Raw genomic sequence first — 14,568 nt, forward strand, 5'->3', positions numbered from 1 at the left:
TATAATAAGTATTAAATATTATAAATTAATTTAATAATTTATCGTAATATTAATTACTATCAGAATGACTATCGTCATAAAATAGAATGATAAAAAATAAAAATTATAAATATTATACTTAAAAAAATTTATTAATTATATAATAAATTAAGTGGAATAGTTTCAATAGTACATGAATAGAATTTGACGATTAAATTAGATTAAATCTCAACGAATATATTATATTTATACATATATATATATATTAGTTTAGTTCCTATTAATTGGACTAACTTTTAAAATTGAATATAAGTTTTTTATTTATTACAACAAAAAAAAAAAATATTTGGGGTAGGAAAAGTGGGACCCAAAATGAAAAAGCTTGATGATGATATTTGATAGTGAGCTTCACACTTTAGTAGTAGGGCATTTTCTTTTTTGAAGAAGAGACTACTTGAATAAAAAGGAGGTGGAAGAAGATGACAATATGAAAAGGATATGAGGAAATATGTAATTAGCTTCTTAAGCCATTCAACCATTACATATAGTTAGTGTATGGAATTTTTTTTTAATGCCTTTTTTTCCTCCTTACAATAAGGACCAACTTTATTGAAATTTTGTAGTTATTAAAAAATATTATTTTTGAAAGTGAAAGTATTATTGACATTACTAGTCTAATGTTAATATTAAAAACTAATTAAATTATAAAGAAAGGAAAAGTAAAAAAAAAAAAAAAAGATAATTTTAAAACTAATGATTTTATGTACAATGGCAAAAAAATTAATAAAAATGACAAAATTTAAATTGAACTAAGACCAAAATTATGTGAAAAAACTATTAGTAATATTATAATTGTTATTTAAATAATTGACTTAATCAATTATACAAAAGCTTAAAGGGATAGGAGATAATAGAATCTCATAACAAAGTTAGGATATATTCTTTTAAAATATTAAATTAATAAAAAATTAGTATATTATTTATACATTAATATATATAATCAATAAAATAGTGGTACAGAGTTTAAGGTTTTTATATTTTATTTAAAAATTATAAATTTAAAATTATTTTAAAACTTAAAATTATATTTGATTCGATAAAAAAATATTTTTTTATTAATTAATATAAAAACACTATATAATGGTTAAATTTTTTTAATTAAAAATTAGAATTAATAATTTCTTCACTTAGATATATATATATATATATGTATACATATATATATATATACATGTATATTTGGTTGGTTGGGTATAAAGTTTGGATAGTGATTTAGTGGCTATTGCGGCTCCATGCATTTGTTGATGAATAAAAGAGAGGACCAGCCCCTATACTATTTTGATAATGGCGCACAACCAGATTGATAGGACCACTCTGTAAATACACTCTTAAAGTTGCTCAACCAATGGTGCCTCTCAGCTACCACCTGGTTAGGAAACAACCCTTTTCTTGGGTCCTCCATTCTTGGGATTCTAACTTTATCCCTTTCAACCTTTCACACAAAATATTTTGTGTTTGATACGTTTTTGGCAGCTGCCAAAATGCATAATTCAATTTCTATTTAGTAAGTCCACAACATAAATATAAAATTAAGAAGATAGTTTTGTTTTGTTCAAACCCTATTCCATTTCTGATTAATGCATATACTAAATTCTTACATTAGGTTTGATGCATAAGATTATAATATATAGTTTAGGGGTGGATTATCTCAGTTCTCCCCTCAAACTGATTTGGTTAGAATTGATAATTTCACAGCTAAAGATTACAAAATAATGGAGCAAAAGTAGTTCAAACATGCAACTATGTAGAAATGAACTATATAATATTAGTGAGAATTGAACCAGGCATACAGTCAATTCTAAATTCTGATACATGTTGTAATTTAACAAGATAAACTAACTGACACCCACCAAACCGAAATTTTGATATGCCAATTTAGGGAGGGCAAAAACAAAACAATCGAATGTTCGAAAAGCCTATTATGATCATCTACAACAGAAATTCCAGCCATTTACCTGTTTACGCACATGGAGCAGACAAGAAATTCTCCAACTCTGGAACTCCAGGGGTGTGCAGAAAAAAAGAAAGCTTTCACAGGAGAATTCTCAGTGTTTCCTTTTGAAACTGATACAAGACAGGTTATGCCGAGCATAATGAGGTGTGTGTGTGTGTGTGTAACAGGCATAAGTGGTTGTGCAATTTGATTATAATCCTTCCAGCACATATGTCAGAGAATAAATGAACATTTGTTTATTTCAATCTAAGCATGGTCTCTCTTCAGAGCATCACAGAGTTTGCATTTGAGTAGAATCGGTAGATCCAGAGATAGGTTTTCAAATATGATGTTTGTAAATGATATGATATCAGGAAGATCCTCGTACCTGGACGGTCAGTTCTTCTCTTGTATGAAGATGAATGCAATTCGAGCAATCCACCCAGACAATGAAAACAAAAATGGCCCAATATAGCTTCCTGGAGTTTCATTCTTCTCAGTGCTAAACTCTGATTCATTCAGGCTGATACCATAATCCCATTCCAGCATCAAGATACCAATGATCCATTCATTCAGGCTATGGTTGTAACAAATCACAAACTTTTGTTGAATCCATTTAGAAAATTAAATTTAGTTTAATTTAAAGATAAATGAAAATTAATGAAATTTAAAATGTGTTGTTTCAGTTTCACTTAAAAATCTCCATAAGCTCAATTTTTATCATTTTCTAATGAAATTTCATAATTTTCAGTTAAATTAAGTGTAAATTTTTAAATATAGTCTACAACATTTTAGATTTGTTCCAAACATAGCTGTGACCCCTCCCCCTTCTCCTAAGATATTAACCCCCTAAAGCCAAATAGAATCCTATTCATAAATCACAGTCAAGTAATGTACAATGGATACTTGAAATTTTTCAAGCACCCTTGCTAGAGCTAACCTAAACGTGCCAGAGAAATGGAACTGAAACTGTATGTTCCCTATAAGAGCACAAAATAACAGGATATACATGATTAACCTCCCATACTATTTGATGGGCAAGCATTCTGCATACGAGAATATTCTTTAGCAGAGTCACTGGAGGCTAGCAAGTTAACCTGAAAATAGATATAAAAAGTATTTTAGCATCTAAAGGACCAACATTCAATACTGTCAAGTTCAAGGCGTGGATTATACCTTGACAATTTCAGATTTTGAGCTTGGGCGTGTATACGCAGCTAAAATACTCATATTAAAATCCTGAGGAAAGGTCATTTAGGAGGAAAAGAAGTGGATTTAGATTTCAAACGTTATAGAAGCATCATGATTGCATAAACAACATTTAACTAGCTGGAACATAAATAAAGTAAGAATCAACTAATTACAATGGGTAATAAGTAGAAAGTTAAAATCTAACTTAATTCACTTCTCATTCTCTCTTTAAACTCCAGATTTCCTGGTCTTCTACCTCACCTGAATTCCATTATTTACAACTGTTTTAGGCTTTTAGCCCTTAGCTCTTTTTCATGTCCCACTTTTCTCTTCCTATTATCATTTATTTCAGCTGAAAATAGTCTAAATAAAGTAATAGAAACCAATAATAGAATGTAAGGTTCCTGAGAAAAAAGAAGAACAAAATATTACAAATGAAGAGTTATTCAACTTGTTTTTATGAATTTATAAAACAAGAAAAACGTCATGTAATACACACCCTAAAAATATGTTAAGGACATGCTTTTTTTCTAATCGCTAACAAAAACGAACAGTTCTAAGATACCAAAAAGATAGTTACATAAAATTATAACAGAGTTTGGTTCTTAAAAATCATCGAAAGATAATTCAGCCTGCAAGCCTTAAATGTGTGCGCATCGAAATTTTGGTGGTCAATGAATACAAGCCACTTGGACTCCACTAGCCCATTGGTATATAATGCAATTAAAGTAGAAAAAGCATCAAATAAAACAACATACAAATATAAAAGCCTTGGCGCTTGTGCCCAGAAACAATGAATTCAGATGCGCACCACACTTTTTTTTTTTTTGAAAAATGCACACCACACTTAAGTTTGACATGAAGCACTTGCCAAATAAAACAACCAAGAAAAATGTAAATGTTTGAGAGAACATGCCCGAAAAAGATTTCCACTGTGATTAATGTGGAGATATAACAAAGACTGAAACTTACTTCACGTAAATATACAAAATATAAAAGGTAGTTCTTGAAACCCAGTTGTGAAAAGGAGATTTCAAATTGACCACTAATATACACTCAGAGACAATAAGTTGTTTGAGCATCGATATGCACATGCAGAACTCACCCTAAAGGGGTCGCCCCTTAGTGATTGAACGAACATTGAAGCGCCTGAGCCCTTTCCCTGAATGAGAACAAAACACTAGTTGTCATTGCCTTTCAAAAACACAACCTTAAATTATAAATAACAAAAAGATGTTTTCAACTATTGGCTGAAGCCTTTAATTCTTTCTTTTTTTTTTCCTCATATACTCTAGCGTGAGAAGGTGGCAGTTGATTCACAGTTTATTTTCACCCAAAAGCCCTTCTGCGTTTCTCTTGTTAGAACCTTCTATTACTCCCGCCCCCTCTGTCAAGTTTCTATTTAAAGAAACTAAACTCTTCCTAGGCTTTTTTTTGTGTAATCCTTAAAATGATCTTGACCACAATATGTACATCTTCACTTTAATTATATAATTAAGAAAATTGTCTACCTCTTCCTTTGTCTGTAATGGCCTTTTCCCTAATCTTCCCCTTATTTATTTTCCAGTAAGGGCCAGCTTTGATGGTGGTGGATTATTCAGCTCTAATATAAGATGAATGGTAGAACTTCATATTTTGAAGGCCAGGAAATGCCTCCAAAGAAGAGCATGCAACAGTCTTAATTTCACCAATTGAACATAATTTATTTATAAAATTTAGAAACAAGATCTTATCCCTGAGACACCTCATGTGGTGTGGAGTAGGTCACACATGTCAGTATATCTTGTATTCTTTATTTTTCATCCTCGATTGTTGGATTAGTTTACCTTCTCATAAACTGAAAATTATTTGCTTGTTAAGACAACAGCTCAGACTGGGATGCCATGCTACTATAGAATCTAATGTTGATTGATATATGCATGCAAATCACCAATTAGTTTTAGTTTGCAGCAAATACCATAGTCTGGTATGAAGAATCCCACAGAAAAAAGAGAAGCGTTTTGCCAGTATTAAATTAAAAAATTAGAGACGCATGGACCAAACTCCTATAATCAAATTGATGCAGAACGGGAAGATCCTAAAGTGGACATATTTCTATAATAAGACATTATTGATGTAATTTTAATGTTTATATATTATTAAGTTATTTTCTATGTATTATATGTTAGTCAATTATTTAGCTTATTTTCCTATTTTTCTAAATTTCTTATTCTAATTATACTTTAATGCCTATAAATAAGGTACTCTAACTTAGTTATTAAGTAGATTATTCATGATTGCTATTCAAATAATGAGTTATTATATTGATTCATGAGATCCAAGATCTCCTTTGTCTCTCCTGTTCTTCATACTTGCCTAATATTCTTATTCTCTCTCTAAAGTTTTTGCCTTTATGGCCTGATTTCCTCTATCTAATCTATTCTTCTATTTCCCTCATATTTTTACTCTATTTCTCTGTGTTGTAGGACAACTCTAGTTCCATACTTGTCTGATATCACGAACTACATTTGACAGATCAGTCTAGACAGTAGGTGGGCATAAAATATGCATATCAGAAGGTTCAAGTACCTCCAAAGATATATCCCTGAGACGTCTTCCAGTTTGAGCACAGCAAACACGGACTACATGCTCATCACAACTGCCACTGATTATATAGTCCCTTCCATTCATGTAATAGGAACGAGTGTAGTTCTGAGAACTTCCAGTTGGAGCAATCTCATAATTAATGTGGAGCCTCCCATCAACAGCCAAAAGTTGCCTCACCTGTCAACATCTAAATGTTAAAATTTGCAACATGTACAATATTTTTTTTTTTAAATAACATGAACAATATACTTTTATAAAACAATGAAGTCAATCTTTTTTTATCAGTTAAATTTCGGGACAATTGGTCATTAAACCAAATTATTTCACATGATATCAGAACCAAAATAACCAAAGTCACTTCAACAACTTTCACTCTTGGAATCTAGTACCTTCACTTAAGCCTTTGAGTGTAAAAACTGTCAATTTCCTTTGAGTTTGCAGACAAATTGCTTACTGTTGGGCTTTCTTATCTTGTTGGGAATTAGCTCATATGGTGAGAGGGTTAGGATGAGTCTAATATGAAATAATTAATTAGACATTTCTTTTTAACTCAGAGTTTTACGAGAATAAACAACTTAACTGAATTATTTTACAATATTAGTACTTTTCGTTTTAAAAAATTTAGGTTAGTCATCTCAAAGTATAGACAAGCTTGTTAACTAAAAACTTCATTTCTCCTTTCAAGTATACACACCATTCCTGAACTATAAGATATTGAAGGACCTGCATGTAGAAAGCCCCAGAATTAAAATCCATGTTCCAATGAGTTTTTTACATTTGGTTTTCTTTGGGGCTAAATAGTGATGTATTGAATAATGTAAAAGGGGAACTGACTACCTTAAGTAGGGTTGACTGGTAACTCCCCGTCTCTTCAAGAGAGCTAGGATTCAAGCCACCTCAGAGCTATGTGCTCAATTTAATTGGTTTCCAAGCAAAAAGAAAAAAGAATATATATATATATTTTTTGAGATAAAAGTATGAGATGTATTGATACGTCGGCACCAAAGGGATGCCCCCATATACAAAAAATTTACAGATCTATGAGAATATCTAAAATAGAATCACGATAAACAATACTATCAAGATTGTGGCCCAATACAATAGAACCAAAATATTAGAACCATTTATCCTTTATAGAGACAAAATCTAATTCTTTCCCTTCAAAATCTTTACGATTTCTCTCTTTCCAAATGATCCAAAAGATTGTTAAAGGAATGAGCCTATCGGGTGAATTATTCCCACCCAAGCAAGTAATTCCCCTTTGACCATATGAGCAATAGCCCAATGTATACCCATGATACTGAAAACTTGAGACCAAAGCGAGTGAGATACTGGACATCAGAGGAGCAGATGGTTGGTGGATTCCAAATTAGATTGCAGAGGTAGCACCTATTGACCATAATAACCCCTCTCCTTGTAAGTTTGTCAAAAAAGAACATATATATAATGGGAGCTATGTTTGTAATTCCCTCAAGAACACAATCCATAGCTGCTTCGACCCATTAATATTCCATTTCTTTGTTACTTATACTAAGGCCAAATGACTAGACTTAGTTCTTAAGATTTCAGTTCCCATGACAACCAACAGATCAGACATTATTTCAGTGCATGTTCAGACTTAATGATAAGAAAATTTTCAATTAAGTACTTTACTCTCAGGAGTTTTCTCCATTTTTATTTCTTGTTTTCTATACCCTTTTTTTAATCCAAGGATGGTAAGGTCATGTTTACCGGCCAGAATTCACATTCAGTGTACAAGCTTCAAATATGCAAGTTCAAAGTGTTGGAAAGAAAAAAAAAAGTATAGATTGTTTTGGAGCAGGCTCTGTCTGTCAGACTCTGTATGGAGAGAAACACAAAGATTTCCAGGATCATTTGTCTCCTTCTGAGATTCTTTGAGATAAGATGACTCTTTTGGCATCTCTTTGCGCTAAGGTGCATGGCCTCTATAAAGATATTTCTTTGTCTATTTTAAACAGAGATTAGCCTTTTTCCCTGTTGATTCCTGTTTTCTTGTCCCGACCCTTCTCCCTTTTTGTCTGGTTATTTTCTTTTCTTCTTCTTGGAGGAAAATTTTCCTTATCTTTTATATTTTTCTATTCCTTTCTCATAAGTTCTTTTTTATCAAAAGGAAATCTCCAAGTATGCATGATTAGGATCTGGATCCTGAGCAGACTAAGAACTCCCATGCGGACACATGGGTTTCAGATTATCTGAAGATCAGTCAGAATATACAAGCACATAAAGTACATGGACAGAAACTAAACTAATCTAAAGGTACCTCATTGTCAACAGCTGACACAAGAAGATAGTGATCGTCTGGAGAAAAGCAAACCATCACATTTCCTTTGGTACTTGAAGCAGTATAGCAAGGAAAAATTGGTTTCTGCCTCAGGTCCCACAGCTTGACATCCTGATCAAACGAAGATGTAGCAAAAAGAGATGGGGAATGGTTTGCAAACTTGACAACATTAATATGTTGTTGATGCATATTGGTGAACACCTGTAAGCGTCTTCCACTAGCAATATCATACAATGCAACATCTTTCGAGTACCCACTTGCAAGAAATATTTCATCCGTAGAGTTGATATGAACAGATGTCAATTGGTCAAATACATCAAAAGTAACAGAACCCATGCCATTATATGCGGCCGTAACTGTTGTTGGTGCTTTCTGAATATCATACAACTTCAGTGAACCATTATCTGAGCCAGCTATGAGCTGAAAGAAAGCAACGGGAGTCAGACAGATATAGATATTTGGTAATACAATTGAAAAACAAAAAAATGAAAGATCTAGTAAATGCAGTGCAGATATTTCCATAATTTTTTGAGAATTACAAGAAACAATTTTAAAATCTCAACATATGACTTTTTACTCTGATAAACAGCCACCTCTCACAAGCATAAAATGTTTGCAGTCAATGAATATAAAATGTCACAAAAAGGACTTTATTCAAGGCAAATGAAAACTGAGCTCAAGGATGAAAATGAAACATTCTAGAATAATGTTGATAGTCCTGGGAAGAAAGTAAAAGATATTAAACTAACTGATGGGATATAAAACTGGTATACGCTAAAATCATACAGCAGTCACATACCTTGTATGGATGTTTCTTTAGCCAACAGAGTCCCAACACACTATTCATTGCTCCAAGAGACGGAATATAGCTAACAACTTTCTCATTCTCATGATTTACAACAATCACTTCGCCATCTAAAGTACCAAAGACCATCAGGCTAGAGATAGATGGGTGATACTCAAACTGCCTAGGACGATATCTCCTTTTTTCATCTACCAGATCCCTGCTCAAAATAGAAAGTGGATGCAAGAAAGGCCAAGCAGAAGATCCCACTTTGGCAGCAGAAAGAGACCTAGTGTAGAAATATTGAGACTTTCCCAAATGACATGAAGCCTTTCTTTTTGGAGTCTGCAAATTGGTGTAGCTTGATTTCAGTTCACGATTCTGCAGGACGCTAATCACACTCTCCTTGTGCTTCCTTCTGTATGGTAGATATTCAAAATATTGTGAAAATGTTGTTGCAGCACTTTCTCTGTCAATATTTCTGATAGGCAAGTTATCCAAAACTTTTAGTTGGGGCAGTGAAGCTATCATGTATTCTCTATAATGCTTCTCAAAGCATATTGGTGATGCAAGAGAAGGAACAAATTTCAATGCAGCATCAGCAATATGCCTTGTACAAGCACATTCTGACTCTTCTTCTTCATCTTGATTCAGTAACGTGCCAAAAGATACCTGCTAAACAGATTAAAACCCAAAATGATATCAGAATAAATTTTGTGGTTGATGGTTTACACCTATGCTTGAGTTAAACATCATTAGAACACATGGCTCAAATCTAGTTTAGAAGATGAGAGCAATAAGCATAATAATAAAAAAGAGAGCCCAGATTTTGATTCTTGATATTCTTGATTGATATTTACTGTGCTACTAATTGATTATTTCCAATCACTACCATCGTGTATGAAGAGAGAATTATTTTCTTCATTCAACACTTAGACCTCATAAGTAACACAATACCAGCTACATTATTTCCAAGATGCTAGTGGAAAAAGATAATGTCACTTACCCCATCTTGTTGATCAGCTTCTCGATTCAATCCCCGAGTTGTACTAGATGATGGTTTGTAGTAACCATGTTCCACTATGTGACTTAAAAAGTCCATCTCGCTATCATCTGAGGAATCTTTTACCGGATTTTGAAAGTCCCTGTCCATAACTACATTATTGAGTGGAAACAAGTTTCTGAAACCCGCTTCTGTGTTCACTTTAAGATCTCTTTGTACATCATGAATGGAGGCTGTTCCATTGTAAGGATTGAGCTGACTGAAATCACTTCCGCAATATCCGTCAGATGATATAGAAGGCCCAGAGCCATTGCAACCCAGCCAACTCTGGAACCGAAGTTCCAACAGAGAAGGAAGTCTAGAGAGTGCTGCAATTGTTGTCCAGAGATTTCCAACTCTTGTATCACACGCTGATAGGTGTATTAAGTTGGGCATGCAAGAAAAACAATCCTCCTGGAAACTATTCAGAGTACTACTGTGGTCAAGGATAAGGGCGTGCAACCACATGAACTCCCCCGACATGTTAAGCTTCCGGAAATGAGAAGACATTAAACTCAGAACTTGGCAGTTTAAACCACTCTTTGCCAAATTCCTAAAAGTGAAACTCAATTTTAGATGATGAGAGAACATTAAGACAATCAAACAAAATTTTGAGGTATAGAAAGCTTCTTCAGTTACAGGGCACATATAATTATTAGCAAGCATATATAAAAAGAACTGCAATTACTGCAGTAGAAGACATAAACATATGAATTGAACTTTTAGCAATCGAAGAAAAAAGCAAAGTCAGAGGTCTGCAAGCAAAGATACCAAAGCACAGACACACAAAAGCAAGATTGAGTTCTAACTCAATCATAACTGAAAATCAAGGAGATAAAGTATAGCAAATGGAGAAAATGCAAACTGATGGTACAAATAAGAGGATATCTTCATGAAGCACCTATCATTTGCCAACATAGGCAGTGAAAACAGAGTCCACAATTGACATACCAAGGACCACATTGTTACCAGGAAAACGGTGAGGGTAGGAGTATTAACAATAAACAGCTATTTGTAATAGGAAAATTAAGTTCTTCCTTTAATTCTTAGTCTCTCACATAATCATGCGGCTCTTTTCATTAATATGACATAACATTTCCAATGTACAAATTCCCTTAAATCGAGTATCAAGAAACCTTCTAATTCTCCTCCATACCATACAATTGCTCTGATTCTATGTCATAAACATGCTGCCTTTACTCCATTATTCAGAAAATTTATATCACAAGTTCCACTATCTAACTTTTTCATCCACAGCTAGCTTGTACAACTATAATAATTACAGATAAGTTCCACAGATTGCAATATACAATCAGAAATAAGCCAAGAAATGATTACTAATATTATTAGCCTGGCATCCTCATCTCAACTAATAGTAAAGCCAAAAATCTTTTCTGAGAATCTAAGCATAAGGTCTCTGTTTAAGCAACTACTATTAAAATATCAGGCCTCGGACCAGAGATGTTCCTCAGTTTGATCCAGCTTTGTTAAAAACTAGTTAAATTATCAAGCAAAACACAACAAATAGACATACCAAAGGTCCTGTAAAGCTTAAAAGTAAATCATTTGAACTTCAAAATAGAACCCAATATTTAAAATTCATTTATACACAACCACACTACATATAAAAGTACAAATTTCTTGAGTTTCGCTGGAAACGTTAAACAGCCGCTAAATGAAACAATTCCAACAGATTCAAATCTCCTCCAGCTTAAAGCTTTATATTACTAGAATATCCGCCAGTAAAAGCAGAATATATATATGACTAGACAAATTTGAACTTGATAATCTACTGAAAGACAATCATACCGGAAGAAGTCCTTTCCAAATGATGTATCCTGAATATGGACAATTCTTAGCTTTTTACCAATAGCATGCATCAATGATAAAGCATAATCTCCATCCAATGCACATGATGACTGGGTGCATATATCAACTGCTTCAATGTCAGAGGTGCCAATTTCACTAAATACTTCCATGACCGGAAGAAAATCAACGTCCTTCAGCCAGTCCAAAAATATTTCTATGTTGCATGGTTCATGCCTGGATTTTTTTAATTCAGCCTGAATGGTAGAAAGTAAAAGATCAGATTCAACTTGCCTTTTCATGTGCTCAGATCCTGCCTCAGTGACCAAAAAGAGACAACTAATGCATTATTGAAAAAAAACAAAAAATTCTTACTTCTGTAAAAAAGGATCCACAACTCAGAAAGAGAAGAAAAAACAATTAGCTAAATTTAAGAGACAGAAAGGGCATAGTCCTATCTTTATATAGAAACAAAAATCAAAATACATTCATAGAATTCCCAGCAATAGAACTAACAGAAGTACAAGATAGGCATGAAAGGAAAACAAAGTAATAGAATAATTTGACTGAAGAATCAAAGAACCTGGAATGGAGAAAACAATTCATGAGAGTGGGAAAACCAGTATCCAACATAATTTCATCCTTTCCCATAGAAGTTCCATAATCTCTCTCTTAAAAACACCACTATAGTGAACTAACTGTAAACAACAGGAAAATACCTGTTTCCTAAGTCTTCTCTCCAACTAGCTAATAATTTTATGCCCATGTCGATCAAATCCTAACTTAGTTGTTAAATGCAAATGCTCAGTACATCTCCAGCACAAAATAACATTACCATCACAGCAAAATACTCTAAAACACATAACGGAACAGCCTCAGTTGAGTCCATCTCTCAAATCAAAAATAAAAATGCAAGGTATATCCAACAAAACTCTTTATCTAACTGTTATTAGTATCTCATTCAATATGGTTCAAGAAATAGGTCTTAGAAAAGATGTAGTATAAAATTTATCTAAAAAAAGTATGTACTATAAATGAAAACCCATAGTACCAAAACGATTTGTATGAAACAAAAAAGCATGAGAGAAGACAGTTCAAGAAGGATAGTGCTTCATTACATAATACTGAAACTCGCTTGTAACATGTAAAATATACAGATATCATCATAAGTGAAATCGAAGGCAACACATATCAACATATATTCGTAATACTAATGACAATTGCCTTAGACATTGAAAGCAGTATCAAAATTCCGCGTGTTAACCTTATTGCATATACCATGTTAATGATTTTATTAATGAACAGATATGATGTCAATAATTTCAGAACTCTCAATCATCAAGAAAGAATTTTTTGAAATTGATAGTAAGAAATCTTGCAATAGGCTAAGAATTTTTTGAAATTGATAGTAAGAAATCTTGCAATAGGCTCTTCAAAGATCAAGAACATAGAGGATAGATTTAGCAAATATGATTATAGAGTTCTCTTGAGATATCCAGTCAGAAACAGTAGTATCTAAATTTTCAAAAGCATGGAATACAACTTGATAAAAAGCATCGTTAGTTCCTTACCGTGCAGATTTCAATAAAACAATAATAATAAAAGTAGTTTAATTAGTACAACACAACAAACCTTGAAGAGACCAGATAGAATTTCATTACGTGGTACGACGCTGTGCTTCTTGCACGAATTAATGTACCTAAACCCAAGAAGATAGTATGTGAATCAGTTTAGTGCAAACAAGTACATATTTTCATAAAATATTTCAAGAGAGCAATAACTGCATTAAGAAGGCATTTAAACTATCACTGATAATTAAACTTCAGTATGCAACATCGCATCTATAACTGATAAGAAATATCCCATTTGCCAAACAGGGCCCCCAATGACCAGCATAAACACAGTGCCAAAACCCCTGAAAATCCCACTTCTTCATTCCAAATTGATCAACCCCGGTTGCCAGAAAACTTTTCACGAACCAGCGCTCTTCCACAAACAAACTTCAGTTCAATAACAAAAAATTGAAAATCTAAGCCAAAAGTTGAAGTTAAATCGAAACATCATCAATTATGATTTGAAGTACCTCTAAAATCGAACTCGAATAACATAATGCAAAACAAAACTAAGCAATTCTGAGAACCAAATACGATATACAACTTCACATTTCAACAATCGACTTGCAAGTATTTCAAAAGTACTTCAAATCATAAATAGTAAGAAATCAAACTGCAGAATCCCAAAACTAAAGGCAGAATCATGATCGTCTTCCAAAATTCAGCAGAATATGTACCGGAGTTGAAAATAAAAATAAGAGAAACTCACTTTTCTTTCAGGTCTAAAATACCAGCGGTCATAACTACTGTCAATCCAGCAATCACCGACGGTTCCTTATCAATTATCAGATGAACTGTGGGTTATTCACAAAACCGTTTGCTATTCGGCTCTTTGCATGTGTTCTACATACATACATATATATATATATAGAGAGAGAGAGACTGAGAGAGAGGGGAGTTGGTGTATCTGTTTGTAGGAACCTGGACAACAAAAATGGGGGAAGAAGGAAGAAGCCAATAATGTGACCAACTAGCAGTACTGATGGACAATCATGTCCTGAGTTCTACTCAAAGTTTTCCTTAAAAGCATTTATATTTTTTATTTTAATTTTTAAATCTTATTTCCATTTTAAATAATTTTAATATAAATATTTAAAAATAAGAATTTTAAAATATTTTTTTATATTGATAACTTTGTATAATTACAAGATAATGCAATGTGACAAGTGATGATAAACTAAGAAAGGCTTAAACTCTCTATCGAGAATTTCGAACATTCAATCTTATTATAATAATATAATAAATAAAAAATTATTATAGTTTAATCGTAAT

The 14,568-nt window shown here is 32.8% G+C and overlaps 1 protein-coding gene across 3 annotated transcripts; it reads right to left on the bottom strand.

The window, feature by feature from the left end:
- Positions 1-2,708: 2,708 nt before the first annotated feature.
- On the bottom strand, positions 2,709-14,301 carry LOC110825885 (transducin family protein / WD-40 repeat family protein). Of its 3 annotated transcripts, none has more exons than XM_088222648.1 (10): positions 14,006-14,301; positions 13,316-13,382; positions 11,687-11,940; positions 9,842-10,430; positions 8,851-9,510; positions 8,031-8,471; positions 5,732-5,926; positions 4,269-4,325; positions 3,149-3,211; positions 2,709-3,069 (listed from the first exon to the last, which is right to left on the bottom strand). In XM_088222648.1, the coding sequence occupies exons 1-10, from the start codon at positions 14,035-14,037 to the stop codon at positions 2,986-2,988; spliced, it is 2,442 nt and encodes an 813-aa protein (XP_088078774.1). In that variant the 5' UTR covers positions 14,038-14,301; the 3' UTR covers positions 2,709-2,985. The 3 variants fall into 3 exon arrangements, with proteins under 3 accessions (XP_088078774.1, XP_088078775.1, XP_088078776.1); XM_088222649.1 differs by having other exon boundaries at positions 8,851-9,507; positions 14,006-14,300; XM_088222650.1 differs by lacking the exons at positions 13,316-13,382; positions 14,006-14,301 and having other exon boundaries at positions 9,842-10,366; positions 11,687-11,827.
- Positions 14,302-14,568: the final 267 nt, after the last annotated feature.

This window comes from Carica papaya, chromosome 6 (assembly GCF_054855325.1).
Source record: "Carica papaya isolate Zhongbai chromosome 6, ASM5485532v1, whole genome shotgun sequence".
Classification (NCBI taxonomy): domain Eukaryota; kingdom Viridiplantae; phylum Streptophyta; class Magnoliopsida; order Brassicales; family Caricaceae; genus Carica; species Carica papaya.

Excerpts from the sequence above, each read along its gene's own strand:
- LOC110825885 (XM_088222648.1), bottom strand. The coding sequence starts at position 14,037 with ATGACCGCTGGTATTTTAGACCTGAAAGAAAA. Across the intron at positions 8,472-8,850 it reads TAAAGAAACATCCATACAAG|CTCATAGCTGGCTCAGATAA; the intron begins GTATGTGACTGC and ends GCTTTCTTTCAG. Across the intron at positions 3,212-4,268 it reads TAAGGGGCGACCCCTTTAGG|GATTTTAATATGAGTATTTT; the intron begins GTGAGTTCTGCA and ends ACCTTTCCTCAG.